This window comes from Mytilus edulis, chromosome 5 (genome assembly GCF_963676685.1).
Source record: "Mytilus edulis chromosome 5, xbMytEdul2.2, whole genome shotgun sequence".
Classification (NCBI taxonomy): Eukaryota; Metazoa; Mollusca; class Bivalvia; order Mytilida; family Mytilidae; genus Mytilus; species Mytilus edulis.
The window spans coordinates 76,814,863-76,828,600 of record NC_092348.1 but is presented as its reverse complement, the minus strand read 5'-3'; the positions used below and the strand labels follow the sequence as shown (position 1 = coordinate 76,828,600).

Here is a 13,738-nt window from a genome sequence, read left to right as displayed (position 1 = left end):
ACATCATAGACTTTTTTCCAAACCTAAAAGCACTTACATGATCTTTCAAAAGTCAATTCCCTGTATGTGATGTTACTTTTATCAGTACCGAAATCCATGCCACATTTAAATGTCATTCGCTGGTTGATAACAGTCCCGCTATAAGTCCACGTGAATATTCTAGCGTCTTCTGAACAACTACATGTGTCATTGCATATGAATACTGGTGTGCTATCTTGTGGTATCCCATAACACGTTGATGTTGATGGTAGATAACGTATGTTAATGGTACTAATATTATCTTTGTAGAAATATGCTGCTTCGCCTCTTGGTGCAATATGAGAAGAACAGTTTAGTGTAAACGGCTGATTACTGATGATGAAATTGTCGGACCCAGTTAATGTAAAGTCACCTTCATCTAAACAAAACAAATGTCAATTTTGAAAAAATAACATCAAAATGACGTTATCTATCTAACACGAAAAAAGAGACGTCAGTGCATGTGTTTCGTTAAAAAAATTAACAAGGTGTTGCGCGTTTTCATTTTTGTTCATTGAAGATTTGGTGGAACAAAATTATTTCAATTTGCATAAAATTTTCATTATGATGTTGATGTAAATGTGAATCTTTAAACCATCCATTGAAACCTACATGTATTTGGTGTAAGTGTTGTTTTTGTTTTTTATTGCTTTTAATTGAACCAACAAACCTGATACATTCCATTAAAGTAACAGAGGACAATTCATGAATAATGTAACAAAGTAGAAGTAATTACATTAAATTGAGCAAAACTGTTTTGGTTGTTGGTGATGTTTTATGATAAGATACACTCCAAAAACAATTAATTGCATTAGTACTTACTATGGATGTAAATAAGTATCTTTGCTGATGTTACTGTCTGTGCTTCCTTAAAGTTAATAGCTTCGCAGTACATTGATTTGTTATGATCAGCAGATATCCAAGTATATGTCAATGTACTGGAAGATATAAATGTATTGCCAGCTTGTTCGGAAATATGTATCGCTGATTGTGTTGTTAAATTTTGGGTGCCTATGTACCATTGTATCCAGGCAGCGGGACGACAAGGGCTTGTTGTGCATGTAAATGTTTGTGTCTGTCCTTCTACACCGTTTAATTGGTCGTTGGTACCAGCTGGTGTAATAGTTATAGTTTTCATGGATACTGTAATATAACGATAAGGCTTCGTATAAATAAAATAATGGTAATTATCGAAGATATTAATTTCGTACACCAAATGCACAGCTTACTAATAAAATGGCATTTATTGTGAGAGGAACTACAAAGCAAATTAAATTCTATTAATGAAATACTGAAGAGCAAGTAACTGTGTTATTAGAATAGTAATGAAGCAAACGCAAGCAAAGGAACACATGTTTGCACATCGGAAAGATCCTAACATAAAAGGAATGTTAAAAATTGAAAACTATGTGACTGTTACTATAAAGACTTCAGTGAAGCTCTATTCGTCCTCTATAATACCGATATTATTTAGAAAAGTGTTAATGTAAACTGATATTTATAATAAATATTGTCTGTATGGCAGGTATTTGTTTTAACACACAGGCAGAGAATAAGAGGAACAAAACAAAGACATAAGAGAATGATTGCAAAACCGTTTCATTGCTACCCCTCTCCTCCCAGAACACATTTATAAAAACCAATGAGCCCGTCTATAAATTCTGCTCATTTTTAGTTGATCCATTGTTTAATGTTTTTTTATTACACGAGTCCCATAGAAATTGAACTTGAAATGGAATATCTTAAATGAAACAATCCGAGCACCAGGGATCATCCCCAGTTATTGGTGAGGTTCGTGTTGCTTATACTTCTGTTTTTTATATTGCGTTTTGTGTGCTATGGTTTGTCTGTTTGTCTGTTTCGTTGTTTAGCTATGTCGTGGTCATTGTTTTTTCGATTGATGATGTTGACTATCCCTCTTGTATCTTTCACCTTTCTTTTATAAGTTAAGTTATAAATTGTCTCTACTTCATGCGATTCAGAGCTTGACGTACGGTTCACAACTTTGACAATTGTAAAAGATCGTGCCTGGACTTTATATGAATTGTTTATGTTTTATTGCTGTATCAGTGACAACATGTAAAAGCAAAATTTTCCTGTTTTGTTATATAATAGAACCATTCTTCATGTATTTTAGTTTGAAAATCAATTTGTTTTATGAACCTGAATGCCAATTATTCGATATGAATGAATACAGATGAAACATATATATGTTAGGAGATGCAACCCAACGATCCACGCAAACACACATTGAAGTATCAAAAGTATAACATATGCATTGATGTCTAAGCCTCATTACCTATTGTCTTTACATATCACTTACTTCTAACATACATTTCGAAATTATTTGAAGGATTTCCTATTCCAAATGGACTTTGACAGTTCCATTTAGAATCATGTAAACTGTCTGTAACAAATGCCCCAGGAATGGTGAATGTGAAAGTTCCGGTAGTAATGTTACAATTGTACATGTTGATTGAAGAACAACTCGAATCCAGCTTACATGTACCATCCTGGACTCCGTTTACCACACAATAAGGTCCACCATCTTTATTTAAAACTACAAAGGTTTGAACAGTTGTACACGTGAAGGAAAAGTTGACACCAGTTGTAGCTCTTCTTGATGACGTTGTAAGCTGAAAGTCTATAAGTATATAACATGAATGTTATATAAGACACATCGACAAGACAGTGGTTGGTATATGACTTCTTTGTAGTACTTCCGAATAAAATTGCAGCTACACACATTCTTAGTATATGTTATACCGGTATATAAATTCCATTATATGCAAAACTTGAAAATATGATATTGTAAATTCATTAAGTTCACAAACTAATGGAAAAGAAAACAAACATAAGAAACCCAGCTTTCGGGGTATATAATATAAATTTTAAAACATCAAACTTTTAACATAAGTTCAGTTGTTTTTGTCATGCATGATGGTTGAGTCAGCATTTAGCCCTAATATAAATATGCATTAACATGTTTTCTCACTGGTAGAGGATTTCCTTAACACACATGTAGAGAATTTTGAAAAGGACAAGACACGATATGATTCTCAAGGGAACAACTCTACATCAATAACCAAAATGATGTTTAAGACATCAATTATATTTTTTCACCTGTTACCTTTTGATGGCTATTATTCGTTTGTTTCTCTGTCCAATATTTTCTCCCATTTATCTGTTTATATATTGTAACCCTGTCGTGTTATGTTGTCCTCTTAATGTTATAATTTAATTTTGGATGTCACACGTCTTTGATTGGCTGACGTTATTTTGTTATCAGCCCATAGACATAATGTAGTCATGTGACCGTGACGTCATCAACGATTTTTATGGTTTTGTACGATTAAAATGGAATTTAGAATTAAATTATAAGAAATGAATGTAATATTTTTCTGTCTATTCGAAATAACATAAAAAATGTGGTGCACATTGTTAAATAACCCGCTACGCGCGTTATTCAGTGAACCACATTTTTAATGTTATTTCTTCATAGACAGATTTATTTTACAGTCATTCCTTAAATAATTAACACTGCCATTAAAGCGGGAGGTTTGGCATGCAACAAAACCAGGTTCAACCCACCATTTGTTCATAAAATACCCTGTACCAAATCAGGAAAATGGCCATTGTTACATTATAGTTCGTTTCTGTGTGTGTTACATTTCGGTGTTGTGTCTCTGATGTGTCGCAGTTCCCTTATATTTGGTACGTTTCCCCCAGTTTTGAGTTTGTAACCTTGATTTGTTTTTTATCTATCGATATATGAATTTTGAATAGCGGTATACTACTGTTGCCTTTATTCATCGTATTGCCTTCGTGAATGAGACAATCTAATATCGTTCAGTAAAATGTAAAATGGCCAGAAATGACGAAGTTAATGTAAAACAACTAAAGCGAGTTTGGGTCTAATTTGACACTCTACCTGCTATTGCGGGATGAACCTGTTATTTTTTAAAAGTGTATGTAAGATGGCAGTATTTGTTCTTATTCATCTTAATATATTGGTCTTTGATTTTTGAAAATACAAAAAAAGGTAACGAAAATTGGACCTTAAATTAATGCTTTTAGATTTTCGCATGTTTCATATGAAATTATGACATCTATAGAAGTCATATTGAAAAAAAGATAAATAGAAATTTTAATTTTTAATTTTTAAACTCTGTTACTTGAATTATCATATATATACAAGAACACTTTTATGGTCAGGTAAATGAAGTGCTCATAGCGAGTGGAATATAAAGATTCGATTATTTTGGTTAAAAACTTGGAGTATGATTATTTTCTAGCGTTATACCTTACCTTTTACTGATATTGTTGTTACAGCAGAGGCAATATCAATACTTGTGCTGCTTCCATACTGCACAGTACATGTGATTTTACTATTATGGTATTTAGATGTAACAGATTTAATAGTGAAATTGTATGGACCGATCACTGTATCACAATTTACAACATAGTCTGAGTCCAAGGACAGTGTTGAACATACACCCTTTAAATTGCCAAGCGTCACCGCAGTAGTTCCGGCTGGTTTTGTGCTATCTCTTATGAAAAGAAATCTCATGGAATAAGTTGTTGTACAAGAGAATGTTACTGGACTGTTTACAAGAACGGTCACTGTCGGGCCCGGCGATAATGTAACTGTTTGTGCGATTGTAAGCTTAACTGAAAATTCAAACACAATGCATCAAATTATTTCTGTAAACTTTGAGAGAAAAACACATCATGAAATATATTTAAAAATCATTTGGGCAAGTTGTTATTATAACGTTGCCATAACTGATAATTGGTCATACATATGATTATTCACAGAAGGAGTATGTTTATTTCACTGAGGAAACTTCTATTCTTTTTGACTTATTCTATTGTTTTTATGAATCTTTTTAGGAAGAAAGCAAATAAGTGAACAGTATCTGTAAAACTAAGGCTAAATAGATGATGTTCTCTCACTAAATAATTCACAAGCTGGTGACTGTTGAACGCATCAATACTTCGATCTGGAGATAAAGGATACACCGGATAAGCAACGTCTGCCTCATATCTTGACTCAAAACTACAAACTGACGATGAGGGTCAATTGAAAACAAAATTTTCCGACAAAAGCGATGAATTCAGCTTTCAAATTGTGAAGTTTCAATTTAGATGTAGCAAAATCCAAGCAGCATCCGAATACGGAGTATGTATCACACCGTGAGTTGATACGACATTCCGCGGCCTTATTTTCCTATTATGAATTCCTTAATAGAGGATTCCTGCTCACACAGAATAAATTAAACCAAAAGATCAAAGTGGTGAAGTTGAAATCATTCCCTCATTAATTTTACGGACGCCATCACGAGTTGGTTGACCGTTATGCAATATCTGTTTCACAGATGACGACGTTTGTGATAGAATTGTCATAACTACAATCCCGTCCCCTTTTCCTTAAATGTGACCTACCGAATGAGACTGATCACTGGGTGTGTATTTATATGAGCTACACCACGGGTACTATACATGGAACATGATTTGTTTACCATTCCAGAGCATCTGATATCACCCCAAACTTTAGTGGGGTTCGTCTTGAGCAGTCTCTAATTTCTAAGTTAATTTTTACGTATCGATGTTTGTCTGTTTTCCTTTTTTATTTTTACCCATGTTGTCAGTTTATTTTTGACTTATAAGGTTGAAAGTCCCTTTAGTATATATGACTCTCTTGATGGATCAGTGATATCTTTTGTCCTGAATGATTCACGCAGCTTAACCTATTTGTCTATGAAAATGTCTATTTTTAACTGTTATCCTCCTATCTCCGATTGCTCTTTGTAATGTTAAATAAATGTGATTGTTTACATGTAATACTAGTTCCATTCTTTTATTTTTATTCCGACTTGTTATATTATGACTTTTTAGAGTTAGTCGTTGAATCCGATGCTGTTCTATATAGTTTAACAAATGAAATAGCTAGGTAATGTCTTGAAAAAATATATTAATAAAAATCCATTTATATCAATTTACTAAAAAGACATTGATGATGACAGCGGGATTCGAATCCGCAATTATGGGATCTAGAGACAGAATTCTATCTGACTGAGCAATAAAAATAGCAAATATACCTTTGTTTTTTAGTCCAAATTTCCTCGACCTTTAAACAGCACGACTTCTATTATAGTTCCTACATATTGTTTTATCTTTGTCATATGTGAAATATTTGCCACTGGACTTTGATGAACCAAAAGTCAATCAATCAACCGACTGTTATACACTGATGTGTGCACCAACGTAATTTCAGATAGAACATCACAATTGATCCTGATTCACTGCATTGTTTTGTAACAAAGCAAGCAGGTAGGTAAATGCTGTTTGAGAGTAAATTGGCTATTTATTCATAAAAAAACATTGAAATTTTAAATGATTTTGAATAAGTCTAGAAACTTTCATACCCAGAACTAACTTTGATCATTCCTTATATCATACAAATGTTTAGAAAAGAATATTCATATACAAAAAGAGGTGCACATTGAACAGCCAAGCATCGTTGATATGATCGTTTGAGGTCAATTTTTCTGAAAATCATTAAAATCATTATAATTTTAATATGTTGCATCCCATAAATATATGAAAGTGATTCATCTTCACTTATTCTAATACGTACACCTTTTTCGCCACCTTATTTCAAAATAAAAATGTTCAATAATTTGGTGAACTTCTAATAGATATCTAGTTTTCTGTTGTTGTTTAAAATTTTATAATATGATAACAGTAGCTCCCCCAGTTACTTTAGGAACCCAGATCGGACTACTTCTAAAACTGAAGACTGTTATACATTGATGTGTGCACCACCGTAATGTTAGATAGAACATCACAATTGATCCTGATTCACTGCATTGTTTTGTAACAAAGCAAGCAGGTAGGTAAATGCTGTTTGAGAGTAAATTGGCTATTTATTCATAAAAAAAACATTGAAATTTAAAATGATTTTGAACAAGTCTAGAAACTTTCATACCCAGAACTAACTTTGATCATTCCTTATATCATCCAAATGTTTAGAAAAGAATCTTCATATACAAAAAGAGGTGCAAATTGAACAGCCAAGCATCGTTGGTATGATCGTTTGAAGTCAATTTTGCCTAATGAAGTTGCAACCGTTAAATCATTTTAATGCACTATGGATATTTTTATCCGAATTCATGAATAATGAGGACAGAACGAATATTACCGACAGCGCTTTAGATGAATAAAAAACTAGTAGGTAGAAATAAAAGATAAACTCACCAACGGTTGTTATCAAAATATGTAATAGCAAAAAGGAAGCCATTGACAAATAAACAAGGAAGTTAGTCAATTGTTCAGTTTATTTTCGTTTACAATCTTTCATTTAAATTTAGACGATTTTTTTTTGTATTAGCTTTTCAAAATGCAGTCCTGATTTAACATGATTTTTTAACATAAATACTATTTCTATGTTGACAATGAGCGACAAAGTAGTATTTGTTTACATTAATTTAGCTGGAATTTAAAAATTATTTGAAATGCTTGTTCCGCTGTCAAGCATGTTATAAAGAGATTAATGAGATACTTAAAGTTCTTATACAATCTAATATTAGTTTTACTGGTTATCAATTATTCTGAAAAGCATTAAAATCATTATAATTTTAATATGTTGCATCCCATAAATATATGAAAGTGATTCATCTTCACTTATATTAATAAGTACATCTTTTTCGCCACCTTATTAAAAAAAAAAACATGTTCAATAATTTGGTGAACTTCTAATAAATATCTAGTTTTATGTTGTTGTTTAACAATTTTATAATATAATAACAGTAGCTCCACCAGTTACTTCAGGAACCCATATCGGGCTACTTCTAAGACTGAATATCTGTGTCCTATCAGTGGAACCAGAACTAGTAATAATTACTCAAAGGAGTCCTGTCTTATCTGCAATCATACATGTACCACCACCCCTGATTTTCATTTGATCTTGAGTCCTCAATGTTAATCTTTCAGCTAGACGATAATATAACGATGGCACCAGAGCATGATTGTAACGCCAAATAATAAATAAATAATAAAGCTGTCTTTTAGCAAAACGTGTTCGTTGTCAATACATTTGTAGGTAGACATAAGTACACACTTTAACAATCCGGATCAGTAATTCATAGTATAAATCTTGCTTTATAGTCATATAAAGGTAGATATATGGTGTCTTCCTTCATGTTGGATTTCGAAAAAGTAGATAACAATCGGTGTAGATTTTTAATGAAATATACAAATTTTGAGAGTGGTATGAAATTCATGTGTAGGACTTTTCATTTTGACATAGAAAATTATGTGTTTTATCATATTTACAGCTGTTTTTTTTTTGTTTTTTTGTTTTTTTTTACAAAAAACGGATTATTTTTGTTTTATTATTCTTTTTTTTTTTAAACATATGCGATATAAGGGTAGATAACGCATATAAAAGGGGACTTAACTCGCTAAAGTAGCTTTTGTAATAGAATGTATTGTGAATTTACTATTTTATTATGTAGCAAAAAAGCGAGTCCCGTGACCCCATTTTTTATTTTCCTTATCTGAATGCATATAATCAGAGCTATGTTCTCATATTTTATTTTGAAATTCCATGCTGTAGTTAACTTTTTATTACCAAAATTTGGGTTTTCCATGCATAAGCTACTAAATTATAATCCTGGTAAGCGTACTAAATTATAATCCTGGTACCTTGATAACAATTTACACCACTGGGTCGGTGCCACTGCTGGTGGATGTTTCGTCCCCGAGGGTATCACCAGCCCAGTAGTCAACACTTCTGTGTTGACATGAATATCAATAATGTGGTCATTTTTATAAAATTTCCTGTTTACAAAACTGAATTTTTCGAAAAACTAAGGATTTTCTTATCCCAGGTATAGATTACCTTCGCCGTATTTGGCACAACTTTTTGGAATTTTGGATCCTCAATGCTCTTCAACTTTGTACTTATTTGGATTTATAAATATTTTGATATGAGCGTCACTGATGAGTCTTGTGTAGACGAAACGCGCGTCTGGCGTACTAAACTATAATCCTGGTACCCTTGATAACCTTACAAAATCTATCAATTTTGCTCAACCTGTAGCGTGAAAAAAAGCACGATGACTCATACTCTTTATTTTATTTTTGAAAAAACCATGATATAAACATTTTGACAATTTATCCAAAAATTCTCTGGAATTAAATTAAAACCCCATCTACCTTAAATTGATATATTATTATCTTGAATACGCAGATCAAATAAATTTGACATTAGTCGTAATCAATCAATCAGTCAATTCATCAATCATCGACAGCCATCCGGTACAATGTTTCTGTTGATTTCAATTTCGAACTTGTGCTCACACTACAACTTAACACAACAACATATAGCATAAGATTGAGAAGACTGGTACGCGGCCGTTATTGAAATACTTGACAATATGTGTATATTCTGAAGGCATACTGAATGTTTGAACCAACCTTAACTTTGAGAGACAAAGATTAACATCGATATGAATATCAAACTGCTGATTTCTATAAGTATGGAGCCTCTGGAGCTAAAACCAATCCCGAAAATAGGGTAGAATCCACATCAAAACCACCGATGTCTTGTTTTAGTTAACAACAAGAATGATTGAAAAGGATACCGACAGAATGGAAATCTACAGCATAATATATATATATTTACAAATCAAACAAAACTTGAGAAAAGTCAAAAAGATACAAACCATAAAACACTATGAATCAATAAACACCATCTATAAAAGGTCAAAAATGAGGTCTTAAACAAAATGAATTTTATATGTTTCATGATATTATGTCAATCAAATCAACCTGTTTAAAATGAAATATAGACTGAAAAATAATTGGGAAAATAATTAAATAATGTCGAGGGTTTATCACTTCAACATACGTTTCTTAGTTTTGTTTTGTGTACTGTTGTTTGTCGTTTCGTTGTTTTCTTGCTTTTTTGCCATGACATTTTCTGTTTGTTTTCGAAAATAAGTTTGAATATCCATTCAGTTTCTCTCGCCTTTCTTCTTTCTCCAATGCTCTATATATAGTTATCCTTTTAAGCTATAAACTGCTTGTTAGTTTAAAATGTCATAGTTAAATTTACTTCATATTTTTAATATTAGAGATTTTTTCACATTATCAGCCTAAAACTATTGGGATTTGCTTTACATTCTGTGATAATTGTAAATGTGATAATTGAGATGTGAATTCATGATAAATGTCAACAATATATTAAAAGTTAAATTTATTTGCAAAGCAACTTTTTTTTAATAACAACTGTAAAGATACAAAACATAATAGTTATAAAACATGTAAGAGTAGCCTAACAGTTAACATTAATATTGTAAATTACATGCATATAACGACAATTCTAATGCAACAACGTTTGTAACGTTCATTTTGATTGGATAACGTCACTTTCTTACATGGCATCAATTGACAATTGATGCTATGGGACGTACGCGCAAGCGCAGACAGCAAATGACAGATTTTAAATACATGTTTTAACGTTGTTTTCTGTCAGTTTCATTAGAATGGAGATAACAATATTGTATTTTATGCTCCGACGGCATCAATTTTGGATTTGATGGTCGCAAATACCCGTTTACTGTCTCCGCTAACGCGTCGCCAGTAAACTTAATTTGCGACCATCAAATCCCCAATTGATGTCGTCGGAGCTTAAAATACAATACAGTTATCTCCTAATTGAACTACACTGTATATGTTGTAGGCATGTTCTATACTTACAATATAATGTATGCATGCATAAAATTCAGAGAATTTATTAAAACATGTGTTTAAGGTGGTATGGGTGTCTTCCTCCATCTTGGATTGTAAAAAAAAGAGAACTCAAGGTCCAGATTTTCTATCATGTTAGCAAAATTTGATGCAGGAATGCAGATATTTAATGTGAATTTTCATTTAAAAGAACCAATTTATAAGAATATGACTTATAAATATTAATATTTTTGCAAGTGTTGATTATATTGGTTGTTTTAAAAAAAATTCAAATTGGCATTTTAAGGGGAGGTAACTCTAAAACAGTGCATTTTCTGAAGGATTCTACATGGAATTTTCCTATTTTGTATTTTAGCCAGAATAAACGTACGGTGACCTTATCTTTTCTTTTGATTTTCTCAAAGCATTGTCTTAAAGCTATCTTTTCCTTAAGTATATAACAATTCTATCATTTTGTTTAGTTTCTAATCACAAAATGGTGTTTTTTCCTGTATAATCCATACAAAATGTGTCATGTTGTCACGTCCTGTAGCTTGAGAAAATGCGCGGTGACCTATCATTTTTATTATCTTTTTCAACATATATCAATAGATACTACGTTTTGACAAAGTATGAACAAATTCTATCATTTTTATTTTAGACTACCATACCACCTTAAACCAAACCAGTTAAATTTTTGAAAATATCTAGGTGAATGTCATCAAATTGCCTGATCAATTTTAAATTATTTAAAGGAGCATGAAATCATTGAAATACAAGCTTTTTTTTAAAAACAGTGAAATAAAATTGTCAAGTAGAATAAAAACCTTGACGAAAAAATGTTCGAGTTGCCTTTAGTGAATATATTCATTTCTTTTTCTTTTTATATTTTATGTGAAATTGCTTGGAGCAAAACTTACTAAGTATATCAAAGGTTTGTTTTATAACTATCATTATAAAGACAGAAAGGATAATCTTCTTTTTTGCTAAAATCAGTTGCGAACGTGAAGGTTTATCCTCACCTTTTGTCAAATAAGGACAATCATCATATTGCAAAAATAAATGTTAATTTGATTACAGATAATCATTTACAAGTGGAAAAGTTGTAAGGTATAGCTGGACTTGATTAACTTGGTGAGGTATAAATTACAAACTTAAAAAGTTTCCTGGATTTTGATGCGAATTTAATATTTGCTACAGAATCTTTCGAAACAAACTTATTAATAGACAATAGTTATCTACACAACAATGTGTATGATCATGGTTACAATTAAATGTGTAACTGTGCAGATCATATTGAATAAAGTTCCTGACCGGTGTTTGTCTATTTTACCCTCTGCGTTATGGTTTTCATGTTCGTAAGTGTCATGCTGCATGCACATCAATGTTTATGTCTTATCAACTGAAACATAGTCTCGGTTAAACTTTCTAGTGGCATTTTAGTTTATCGACAGCATCCGACTGAAACACTTTGCAGAACATATCTATTCGGAATTATTGTTAACTAATTATTTGTTGAGTATGCATAACATATCTAACACTGAGTGTCGATCAAACGAGAATTAATAATTTATAAAATTTATGTATGTGTGTGATGGTTATCGCGTCAGAGTAAACCTTAAATGTCTTTATGAGAATTATAATAATGTGAAGCAGTTTATTTCATACAAATATAACATTTATTAAAAAAAAACCAAGAACAATACAAGTTACAAATAATTGATAAGAATAGCAAAAGTAACAAATAATTGACAAGAATAGTACAAGTTACAAATAATTGATAAGAATAGCAAAAGTAACAAATAATTGACAAGAATAGTACAAGTAACACATAATTGACAGGAATAGTGCAAGTAACAAATAATTTACAAGTTCAGTACAAGTAACACATAATTGACAAGAATAGTACAAGTAACAAATAAATGACAAGTCCAGTACAAGTAACAAATAATTGACAAGAATAGTACAAATAACACATAATTGACAAGAATAGTGCAAGTAACAAATAATTTACAAGTTCAGTACAAGTAACACATAATTGACAAGAATAGTACAAGTAACAAATAAATGACAAGTCCAGTACAAGTAACAAATAATTGACAAGAATAGTACAAATAACACATAATTGACAAGAATAGTGCAAGTAACAAATAATTTACAAGTTCAGTACAAGTAACACATAATTGACAAGAATAGTACAAGTAACAAATAAATGACAAGTCCAGCAAAAGTAACAAATAATTGACAAGAATAGTACAAGTAACACATAATTGACAAGAATAGTGCAAGTAACAAATAATTTACAAGTTCAGTACAAGTAACACATAATTGACAAGAATAGTACAAGTAACAAATAAATGACAAGTCCAGTACAAGTAACAAATAATTGACAAGAATAGTACAAATAACACATAATTGACAAGAATAGTGCAAGTAACAAATAATTTACAAGTTCAGTACAAGTAACACATAATTGACAAGAATAGTACAAGTAACAAATAAATGACAAGTCCAGTACAAGTAACAAATAATTGACAAGAATAGTACAGGTAACAAATAATTGAAAAGTTCAGTACAAGAAACAAGTAATTGGAATTATTGTTAACAAATTATTTGTTGATTTTGCATGAAATAAAAAAAAAACAAAAACAAGAACAATATAAGTTACAAATAATTGACAAGAATAGCAAAAGTAACAAATAATTTACAAGAATAGTACAAGTAACACATAATTCACAAGAATGGTACAAGTAACAAATAATTCACAAGAATAGTACAAGTCACAAATAATTGACAAGAATAGTACAAGTAATAAATAATTGACAAGATTAGTACAAGACACATTTTTGACAATTTAAATTAGTACAAGTAACAAACAATAGACAAGATCGGTGCTTTCGTACATCTGCATTGAAAATAAGTCATTAGACATTTTTTTTAGAAACTCTTAAATGAATACTGCTTTTGTACATTTCATGAACGT

General features: G+C 31.1%; 1 protein-coding gene across 1 annotated transcript in view; it reads right to left on the bottom strand.

Annotated features, from left to right (window-relative positions):
* The window catches only part of LOC139524476 (uncharacterized), a 52,347-nt gene extending 44,999 nt beyond the window's left edge, over positions 1-7,348 (bottom strand). The window contains exons 1-5 of the mRNA XM_071319263.1: positions 7,279-7,348; positions 4,327-4,689; positions 2,342-2,662; positions 841-1,161; positions 38-397 (exon numbers count right to left, since the gene is read on the bottom strand). Coding sequence (XP_071175364.1) covers positions 38-397; positions 841-1,161; positions 2,342-2,662; positions 4,327-4,689; positions 7,279-7,321 — 1,408 coding nt within the window. The 5' untranslated portion in view covers positions 7,322-7,348. The remainder of the gene's footprint in view (positions 1-37; positions 398-840; positions 1,162-2,341; positions 2,663-4,326; positions 4,690-7,278) is intronic.
* Between the last annotated feature and the right edge of the window lie 6,390 nt (positions 7,349-13,738).